The sequence below is a fragment of the Lepidochelys olivacea genome, assembly GCF_965140295.1.
Source record: "Lepidochelys olivacea isolate rLepOli2 genome assembly, chromosome: 7".
Lineage (NCBI taxonomy): Eukaryota > Metazoa > Chordata > Testudines > Cheloniidae > Lepidochelys > Lepidochelys olivacea.
In genome coordinates this window covers 95,112,397-95,123,786 of record NC_140417.1, presented here as the reverse complement: position 1 = coordinate 95,123,786, position 11,390 = coordinate 95,112,397, and the positions used below count along the sequence as shown (strand labels likewise).

Below are 11,390 nucleotides of genomic sequence, written 5' to 3'. Positions count from 1 at the left end.
AACGTCATCCCAGTTAACATGGTTTCATTGCTGATCAATTAGAGAACATGCTCATTTAAAGTTGTGCAATACTCCCTTATAATGTTGTTTGGTAGCTGCCTGCTTTGTCCATGCTTGCAGAAAGAGCAGTCCATTGGAGCTAGCTGGTGGGGGCTTGGAATCAGGGTGGACCAGTAGCCCCCCTGTCAGCTCCCCTAAGTTCCCTGTGTGGCAGCTGCCCAGCAGGCTATCAGTTGCTGGGCAGTTCAGCTGGCCCTCCACCCCTTCCTTGCCGTTTGCTGCTCCTGCCCTCTGCCTTGCAGCTGCTCCTGGGAGCCTCCTGCTTGCTGTGCAGAGAGGGTGGGGGAACAGGGGTGCTAATGTCAGGGTGTCCCCCTTCCCCACTCCTGCCCCCCCCCACTCCTGTACCCCATCTCCACAGTGTACGGGTGGGGTGAGGGGGACAAGACAGGGTTCAGGATGGAGGGAGCTTGCTGGCAGCAGCTGCTGTCTCAATTTGCTGATCTACTTAAAAAGGCAGTGTACTTAGAGTGGCGTCAGCATACTTAAAGAGGCAATGCCCATGTCTCTCTCTCTCTCACACACACACACTCGGTGTGTGTCTCTGTCTGTCTCTCCTCCCTCCATTCGTGCTGCCTTGTAGAGCGTGAGGATACATTAACAACGTGTTAACCCTTGAGGGCTCAGCCGAATGCTAGTTCATTGTTTAGCAGCAAGGCATTCCCTGGAAATATACCACCCTCTTCCACCCTCTGACTCCACCACCTCAACCGAGCTTCACAATCATCATCACTGATGTGTACAGTATTAAAAGTGGTTGTTTAAAACTTATGCCGTGTGTATCTGTGTCTTTTGTCTGGTGAAAAGAAATTTCCCTGGAACCTAACTCCCACCTTTACATTAATTCTTATGGGGAATTGGATTCGTTCAACATCGTTTTGCTTAAAGTAGCATTTTTCAGGAACATAACATGTAGTGTAGACCAGATCTAAGACTTTGAATGGGAAACCATCAGAGGCAATAACAATCAAAACCACTTACAGGTAAAAAAAATTACAAGACAGGGGTTTGCCATGTCTGTGAATAGAAATAAAAGGCTGTTTTCAGTATAACACACAAGAGGGAGAAGAACTCTGATCCATTCATTGAGGAAACCCCTTGAGGAACAGTGTTGCTATCATTCACATTCTAAAGAAAACAGCAAGCTCTGCAACAGAAATTCAAGGGGTGTGAGGTGGAATCTACTTTATTAGAAAGGTAAGGTAAGGTATTGATAAGAGTAGATCTCAGTTTGTGTTTTATGATTTTGTTTTGTATGTTAACCATTTGTTTCTACCACTCTGGCTTGTTTCTAGTTAAATCTTTATTCTTTATTAAATAAACCTACTTTTGTTTTATTGTAAGAGTGGTGGTCTATGCTAAAATTGGAGTACACTGCACCTCTGGGTGCAGAGGATCTGTAATTTCTGTGAGTACCCAGTGTCAGGGGGCTGGATATCACAGGGGAACAATTCAAAGGGATTCAGGGATTGGGGATGTACCTACTGATAACCAGCAAAATAAAGTTAAGGCTTGAGTGGCTGAAACGCTAGTGGTGTCAGGGAGCTGACACCCAGCTACCACAAGACTCCTCATTAGATGCAGGGGGTAACAAAGTGACTCACAGTCCCGGGTGCCCCAAGAACCCTCACAACTTGTGAAGGAGTATTTTGTCAACTGCCACTCACATAAAACCTGCTATTCTGCATTAGTTAAAAAAAAAAAAAAGCATAACATATCAGTTGAAAATAATCACGTTAATGATAAACTCACAGTAAATAAATCAACAAATGCAGGAACCTCTTATAAATAGTCAATGATCTTTTCTTTTGGGCAGTGTGATAGAGCAATCTACCAATGAAGACGAGAGAGTCTACAAGAGTTAACTTGCAAAGGTATCTCAATTAAAACCATTCCCTAACACTTACATTAAGAATAACTATTAATGGAATGACGTCTAACTGAAGGGAAGTCTCAAGTGGGGTTCCACAGGGATCTGTTCTGGGTCCGATGTAAGTACAGAGAGCATACTGATCAAGTTTGCAGATGACAAAGCTAGCAGGGGTTGCCAATACTTTGGAGGATAGAGCTAAAATTCAGAGGGAGCTTGATAAATTGGAGAACTGGGCTATCGACAACAAAATGAAATTCAGGAAAGACAAATGTAAGGTGCTACACTGAGGGAAGAAAAACCAAATGTAAAAATACAGAATGGGGAAAACTGGCTTGGGAGCAGCACTGGTAAGAAGGATCTGGGAGTTGAGGAGGATCACAACCTCAATGCAATGCTGTTGCAAAAAAAGCAAATGCAATTTTAGGTTGCATTAACAGAGGCATAGCATATAAGTCACTTGGAGGTGATAGTACCTCTTTACTCGACGCTGGTTAGACCTCAGCTGGAGTACTGTGTCAAGTTTTGTTCACCAATTTATAGAAAGGATGTAGAGAAACTGGAAAGGATCCAGAGACAAGTGACAATGATGATGGAATTAAAGCCATATGAGCAAAGGCTGAAGGAATTGGGTATGTTTAGTTTGGAAAAGAGGAGATTAAGGAGGCATATGACAGCTATCTTCAGATACCTGGAAGGCTGCCATTAAAAAGATGAAGAAAAGTTGTTCTCTTTGCCACAGAGGGGAGGACAAGAGGCAATGGGTTCAAACTACAGATTAGCAAATTTAGATTAAATCTCAGGAAAAACTTCCTAACTGTAAGAATAGTAGGACAATGGAACTGACTGCCTCAGGAGGTTGTGGAAGCTTTTTCACTGGAGGTTTTCAAAAGGAGGCTGGATAGCCATCTGTCTTGGATGGTTTAGACACAACAAATCCTGCATCTTGGCAGGGGTTTAGATTAGTTGACCCTTGCGGTCTCTTCTAACCCTGATTCTATTATTGTAAGGGAAACTAAGGGATTAAGCACAATCACAAACTTCACCACTTTTTGCTCAAAGTGCAAGGCATGCTTCTTAAACCTATCTTCTCTGACATAAAAACATAGCAGTGTCTACATTTTAAAAAACTCCTACAAAAACACAAACACTGCACATTTAATTTTTTCCCTGGGGAGAAGATGAGAGAGTACAAACTACATATGACAGAGGTTAGTCACAACACTTAATGTACTTCTGGAAAGTACTCAAATACTACAGTTTTGAGTGCAATATAAGAAACTACACAGAATAGAATAGAAAGGGAAAGAGAAAAATGAGGTGGAAACTGGCACTGAATTGTGAATTTTGCATTTGTTTTTTCCTTTTTTGAATCACAGATACAAACAGGAATAATACTGCTTTCTAGTGTGTATATCATATAAACAAACATTTATTTAATGCTTGATGGTAAACTGAATTCTGATGTTCAAAGTCTATAAATTAGAGTTTTTAACAAGCCTAAATCATATTGTTAGGAACAGTCTTATTGTATACAGCTTTGAAGAGAAATATCAATTGATTTTTATAATTAAATACAATCATTTTAACATGTTGATATCTAGTTGCAAACTTAGTAACCATGATAGAACCTTGATGATGGTTACAGATTAGCCTTCTTTTCTATTTTTATATAGCAGCAGCTTTTGGAAAGAGCTGGATTAGATGTGAACCCTCTGGCACTGTCTATTCAGCATTTCAGTGTTTTTCCTCATCCTTATCACCCTGATGATAGAGGTGCTTTTCTATTTATGCTATGCATATTTAGTTAGGGCACATGGGAATTACATATATCAAAGTCTTTTTACTGCACCGACTAATGTCCCTCTTGCACTGGTTCATGAGAGAAGAGCAATTTGACTATTAAAGTGAAACAAAAATATAACCTTATGGATGTTTGAGCTTAAATAATAAAATACTTAACTCAAAAGAAATGTGGCCCATACAGTATAACTTATTCATGTACAAGTTATCTTCATGTCGTCACTTTTCCACAGGCCCATCTGGTGACATCTGCAGTCTTATAGTAACAAACAGGCCTCACTATCTCCATTTCGCTCTGCTCACTTTTGCCTCTTACATAGCTCTGGTAAACACTGAAAAAAGTGAGGGGAACTCTTCTTCCCCAGGCTTCTCCCTATATACACAATATTAAACTGATTAATTTGTTTTCATATGGGGAGTTCCCTTATTTCATACATGCCATCCACTCCAAACTGAACTCGCAGATACAGTTTATAGGTGGGCCGAAAATAATGTTCCTATCCTGCAAATATTTTAAAGAATTCAAAATTTTTTCCCCGTCTCACATTGGGACAAAAAGTAGAAATCTTGAAAATATTTGTGAACCAAAAAAACCAACAACCACCCAACATTTTTGTGTTTCAGATCAATTAAAACATTTTGTTTTGATCATTTAGAAAAGTTTCATTTTTATTTTGAACCTTTTTCTTTTCTAAAAATCCTTTTTCAGGCTAATTAACTTTATTTTCTAATCAAAAAGTAATTTCTAACTGGAAAACCAGAATTTTTCATGTTGACAATTTCTAAACTTTTTTTCAGTTGGGGAATTTATTGAACTTGACCCTGTTGCATGAACAGTTTTGGTTTTGACAAATAGACATTTTTGATGAAAAACAATTAAAGAACTCCAGACCAGTTGTAATAAAGTTCCATGATATTGTGCTTATCCATGTGGGCTGATACTGTAAGGCTCATAAAAGTTCAGAGTTCATAAAAACCATGCTTGATTTACGTAAATATAATTTAGTACCCTTGCTGACACAAATAGTGGAGGAGCTATCAGTGGCACCTTTATTAAGTATTTATTAAACCCTCTAAGAGCCCTAGTTATGGATCAGGGAGAGAAATATAAAGAGGGTGGGTTTAAATTTATTAAGCAATGGGAAACTTTTCGGAGAAGTGAACACCTATACACAAGAGATGAACCAGACTTCTGGCACGGAACTCTGCACACGTTTGGGGATATTATTTAAATTAAGAGCTGGAGTAAAAGCTTGACGCGGTGGAGGAGTACCCGGATCATACAAAGACATGTGCTAGGGATGTCAACAACAACAACAACAAGGTATTTCTGCATCCGGTAAAGAATAGGACAGAAATCAGAGCTGAGCTGGAGGGGAAACAGATGGAGATCATGGAGGTAAATTCTGGAACAACAACATATTAAGAGATTTAATAACAACAGGCTTATGGCCAAAAATTAAACCTAGAATACCTATATAGTAATACAAGACATTTAAATACAAAAAATGGTGAACTAGAATGCTTGGCAATGGAATAGAACCTTGACATAACAGGCATACATTAAAACATGATGGAATGTATTATTATAATCTCAAATTGGACTGATGAGGCAATCTTTTTACTTCTAGAAGATTCCATACAATCTAATGAGATAAAATTTCTGACTGGCAAGGATCATGGAGTAAAATCCCAAGCAATAGAAATCTACAAGTATGGTTACACTACCAGCCTCCTAATCAGGAAAACCCTGTTGAATGTACAATGCAGAGGGAGATCAGAGGCAACTAAATCTAATGAAATAGCAATAATGAATAACTTCATTTACTGCACAAAAAACTGATCAAACATCCCAATCAGACATGATTTAGTGAAGCAATTTCTCAACACATTAAAACATTTCTTCTTGAAACAGCTGATTTTACAGCATGCAAGAAGAGAGACTATTTTTGACTTAGTCATAAGTAACACATTGAAGTCTGTTCTAGAAGTAACCATAGATAAGCTACTAAATGACAGTGACCACAATATGAGTTCCATATCCTCAAGGCATGGACTGTACCAGAAACTAGCACTTCTTCACTGTACTTTTTAAAATGGCATTTGAAAAAAATGATGAGACTATTCAAAAAGTCCCTTAAGTCAAAAATGAGGCAATTAAAATTCTTAGGCTATATGTACACTTACAACACTACATAGTGCTGGGGTTCTCCTGTTGCTGTAGCTATTCCATCTCCCCGAGAGGAAGTAGCTAGGTCCACAGAATTCTTCCCATCAACCTCGCACTATCTAAACCAGTTAGGTCAGCTTTCACACCCCTGAACAACACAGCTGGGTCATCTTAACTTTTTGGTGTAGTCTTCGCTATAGATTCAGCATGTAGACCAGCTGAGTGACAGAAGATAAACATACCTCTAAACAAAGAGAGCAGAAAGACAAGAAAAACATTTGGTTAAATAGCCATAACTAAAGGTTACTTAAACTAAACAGATATTTTTCAAAAAATGGAAATCCATCTTTAGTGAAGTCATAGATGGGAGCATAAACTACACCAAGTAAAACATAAATAAAAATTAGGAATGCTATGTGGTAATTGAAGAGCATACAATCTGACAATAAACATAAATAACAAGATTTCTTTAGGTATGTCAGAAATAGAAAGCCTGTGAGAAAATGGGTTGGCCGGCTGGACTATCAGAGAGTAAAGGGAGCAATTAAGGAGGATCAGTACATGGCAGAGATGCTACATGATTTATTTGTATCATGCTACACTGCAGCTACCTATCTCAAACCAAGTCTTTTCAGTTAATGACGTATCATTGGAGACTATGATATCAATAGAGGAGGTGCCAAAACAAACTGATAAATTGAGAGCACTAAGTCACCAGGACTAGATCGTATTCTGACAGTCTTGTCCTAATGGAATCCAGGAATAAAGACCCAGATGATCCACAATGGTATTCATGTGCCTAATTCCCACTGAGTTCAATTGTAGTTAGGTGCTTAAATACCTTTGAGGACCTGGGTCAAAGTGACTGAGCTGCTAGAAAAATATGCACTCTGTTATTTAAATTATATGCTATACCAGAGGATTGAAGATAGCAAATGTTGTATCTCTCTTTAGAAAGGAGGTTGTGGGTGGAAATCTTGGAAATTAGCAAACCTTATGTGAGGCTGATAGTAGGCACCTGAGGAAAGGTTTAGTAATCTACCCCAGATATTAAGACGAATAAATTATAACAGGCAAAAAAAGAGCTATGATTGGTGGTACAGACTGTTGGGCGGAGTCATAGTAGCCTTTAAAACTGGTTCTGTTTCACATGGTACTTAATTTGCTAAAAGAAAGCTTGGGGAAGAGTGTGAGTTTGTGTTACATGGATGACAAATGCAATTTAGTATAGCTGAATATCAAATACAGCTCTGATTTTACCTGTGGCATTTAGAATGTAATTCCTCTTTGTAAAGGGAGTGGAATGAGCTACAGATATGGAAACTCAGTCGTGGCCCGGCTACTTTGAGAACTGTTGCAGGTTAATAAATAATTGTAAGTAAATCTAAGAGGTCTTGTTGTTGTATCCCAGCCTCTATTTTTCAGTGTGATACCCACCTGTTTGTGGGAGGTGGGGTGAGCATACATCAGTATCTTACTACTAGCTGGACGTATTTCTATAAACTGTTTGATTTTCCCATAGCCACCAGCTGCCCTCTAAATGTCGAAGGTGGGAAGGATTTACCTCCCTTGACCCTGCTGGAGCTGCTCAGCCACTGAAGGGCGGGCAGTAGGTAGAGTAGTAATGACCGCAGGACACGGGCGGGAGGCAGTTGCTGAAATATACCCCAGCGCTAGGACCCACCAGCTCAGCATCCGCCCTCAGAGGGCGAGCAGGCAGAAGCGAACAGCCGCCGGGCGCTGCCACACTGGGCCCCCGAGCACGCGGCCCTACCTAACAGCGGCGCCGCGCACCCGCCGTCCCTCCGCAAAGGGCCAAGCGCACGCGGCCCACCAGCTCAGGCGCGCGCAATGCATGCTGGGAGTTGTAGTACCTGTGGGCTTGCCACGCTCCTGCCGCTTAGCGTGCGCTGTAGACAGTGTGCCAGCAGAAGTTGTGGGGACGAGGGGTCATGCCACTGCAGTCGGGGGACGGGGAAGTGACCTTTCCCGCTCTAGCCCCACGGAGAACGCTGCAGTTGAAGTTATGGGGTGGATGTAAACTGCCTGACACATTTTGGGGATATTCTCTCTCCCCACGCAAACGGGTACGATCCGTTGTGTAGTCTTCCCTCTACAGCTATGTAAATGGTATGGCCCGCTCCCCCCTCCCCCAGCAGGCGCGGCAAGCTCCATGGTAGAGTCTACTCAGCCCCATCCCCCAACTCTACGCTCCCTCCCTCGCCACTCTTAGAAGCACTGTTCCCATTGGTTGCGGCTCGCCGCTTTTGCCAATGAGGAAGCGGCTATCATGGAGGAAGGGAATAAATACAAGATGGCTGCTCCTATAAAATCAGGCGTTGGGCTTCTCCCCAGCGATGGGCGAATAGAAGCTTTAACCGGTGCTTTGAGGCCGTTCCACTGCTACCACCCACACTGCCGCCACCCCCGGGGGCCAGTGGGACTCCGCCGGCAGTCAACGCGCTCAGCCGCTCCCCATCGTTATCCGCTGGGGCCGAGGTCGGAGTGTGGAGCCTGAGAGGCCTAGGCCAGGCCCCTGTATCCTCCTTCCTGGGAGAGCAACGGCGGCCCCCGCCTGCCACCCGCTGCTCTCATCAAACCCGGCCCAGGTTCCCTCTGGCTATGGCGGTCTCCAGGTCGGTATAAGCCCGGAGTGGCGGGGGAAGAGGGCGGCGGCCCATGGACTTCAGTCCCCAAGGCAGCCTCTGGTGTGTGGGGCTGAAGAGGTGACTCGCTCCCGCTTCCTAATCGCCTCCTTAACCTCTTGAGGCCCCAGCGGGGCATTATTCCTGCCCAGCAGCATGCGCCACTTGCGGCCTCCCGTGTGCTTCTGGTGCTGCTGCATGGCCCTGAGCGCGGGCTCAGTCCGTAGCATGTCCACCGCCCGGGGCAACTGCAGCCCCAGGAGCAGACCGAAGCCCTTAGCTCAGTAAAGGGCGTGTGGACCCAGACCCCTCCTTCCTGCGATAAGGGTTTTTTCCCCACCCAAGATCTTATACGCACTGTCAAAGGATGTACAGGCCACCCTTAAGTGTTCATGCCGAAGGCTGGTGGAATCCTGCCACATCAAAGTAGCCCACCAGCGTATTGGCACCGATGATGCCGGCCTCGGGAGTTGACAGGAACCACTTTGCTTTGTCTGCCTCCTAGTATACCAATAATAAAACCATAGACTTCCACACCAAGAAATGATTAGGGAATCCTAGCTCCTAGGTGGTATCTATTTAACATATGTGAATCAGGGTGTGCTGGGGTTTAAAGTGTTTAATTATACAACTTTAGTAAAATATTTGTGTATTATAAAATTGCCTATGAATCTAATCTCAATCATCCTTTGAACACAGAAAAACTTCACAACAGGATGCTTCCCCCCCCCCCCCCCCCTTCTAACCATTACCTAGATGTTTTGACAGTGGTGATGAGATTTGGGGATAATCTACATAGATGGTACCTCTGCATTTTAAAACTTCTGTAACAAAAGTGGATCCTAATCCAAAGATGTACATTAAGTAGGTAGTGACGTTCATATCTTTGTCCATACATCATCTGGTCTATTAGAATATGTGAATTTCATTCACCACTGAAAGCTGTTGTGAAACATGAATTCAAGCCTGCAATATGGGTGTTTTTGTTTCTAAGAGCAGTGAGGCCATTTGATTTGACATAAGAAGCTTTGAGGTTGACAATGTTTCATGACAATTTTTTGGTTATGTTCTCTACTGTTCCCTTCAAAACAATTGTTTTGTATTGGGATTTTGTCCAAAATTTAAAGCACTAGGAGATTATTTTACCTTTTGCAGTGAAATTTTGCTATCGGATGCCACATGTCCTTTCCAAAACAGCAGTGTTATAATCCCTTTATTTTGGGGGCAGTCACTGTAAATAATTCTTCTGTTACACAAAAATTATCCTAATTACTTTATTTGCAATGTTGCAGATACCTGGAATATTAAGAATTAGTTGAACAGTAGATATGTATTTAAAGCCTTGCCTAAAATGAGGATTTACTTCTGTTCCAAGCTTCAAATGCTTGTAATCGAATGTGTTCCCTGTGTAGACAAGTATACAGAAGTAGTGGAGTATTTGTGAGAGACAGTCCAAGAAAAGTTGGTAAGGAATCACTTCAAGAGCCAGTAGTGCAAAGGAACTGCATATTTTGAAACACTTGTAACAGTTTGGCTGTCCCTGTTGTCTCCAATGTTTCAGTCTACATGCAAAAGTGATACTGTATAAGTTTGGCCTCAACACATTCTTATAATAGCAGAAACATCACACAATGCAGATCATATACAGTAACTCTTATTCTGACAAGTGACCTTTCCTTGAAGTTAAATATAAGAACAGGAGCATTGTAGCAGTCTGTATTACACCTGACAATAGAAAACCATGTTTCCAAGAGTTCTCACTTCTGAACCCAGAAATTTCAGCATGCTTTCCTTTCGAACTTGTATGAATATATAAATTGTTGGTGTTGATTACATTAGGTTTGGTTGCTTAGTGTTATGGTCTTTACAAGCTTCATTTATCTTAGAGATCTGAACTCTCCCTGTGGATAGTTGTGGTTTAAAAGTATGTTTTTTTAGATATGTATTAAAGAACCAAGATTACTGTTCAATTTTAACTATAAATGGGGGGAGGGGGTGGAAACAAGTCTGGCTGACTTAATATCTGTCTAGGATAATACCCAATATTAGTCTTAGGGAAGTTTCTGGCTAATTTAGTATTAGAACCTTATTTCAAAATGAAATCCTATTCCTGTGTTTGCAGCTGATTTGCTTTTATATTTTCCTATACTTCAAAAACAAAAGATTGTCAAGTACCTTGCTATACATGTGAAGATTAGCTTTGAATGGTGGTTGAATGGAAAAACCTTCCTAAAATCTTGGCTTGTCAAAACTAAACTCTGGACGGATGGTGAGAATCTGTAAACATTTTTTTTGTCAAAACCAGATTAGGATCTTATAATGCTACTATAGCTAAGATGCATTTGCTTTGTAAAATAAATAATAATAAAAACATGGCTAGCACTTATGGAATGAAGGAAATGGATTTTTGGATATTAGTCCATGCTATTGGATGAGTGGTGGTGTGTGTCACCAGAGTCTACTGTCTTCTAGAAATTTTGTTTGTGGCAGAATCTTTATAGAGTCTGCTGTTTATTTCATTGTCTTGGTTTTTTGGATTTATTTATTTAAAACAAAGTAGCAGAAGCCCCATAACAAAAGTAAAACACAGATTATGTGCATATCTCCTGAAATAATACACAGACAAGTAGGGGCTACCCAACAGATGTCATCCCCAAGAATAAGTACAAATGGGTGTTTAGGCAAGATAGCCTTCCTCTCAGGAGACAAACACATGTTGCTACAGTGCTCCCTTCTCCAATCTCCAAGAATAAGCCTTGAACAGGGATAATTTGATGGGAATTCTCTTCTCTCCCTGACGTCTCCTTCCCCATTAGCTGTACAGGGCAGTGTATCTGGGTAA

The 11,390-nt window shown here is 41.5% G+C and overlaps 1 protein-coding gene across 2 annotated transcripts in view; it reads left to right on the top strand.

The window, feature by feature from the left end:
• The first annotated feature begins 8,236 nt into the window (after nucleotides 1–8,236).
• The window catches only part of BTAF1 (B-TFIID TATA-box binding protein associated factor 1), a 97,779-nt gene continuing 94,625 nt past the window's right edge, over nucleotides 8,237–11,390 (top strand). For both annotated transcript variants that reach the window (XM_084633123.1, XM_084633122.1), the window contains exon 1: nucleotides 8,237–8,539. In XM_084633123.1, the coding sequence (XP_084489249.1) occupies nucleotides 8,526–8,539 (14 nt within the window). In that variant the 5' untranslated portion in view covers nucleotides 8,237–8,525. The remainder of the gene's footprint in view (nucleotides 8,540–11,390) is intronic.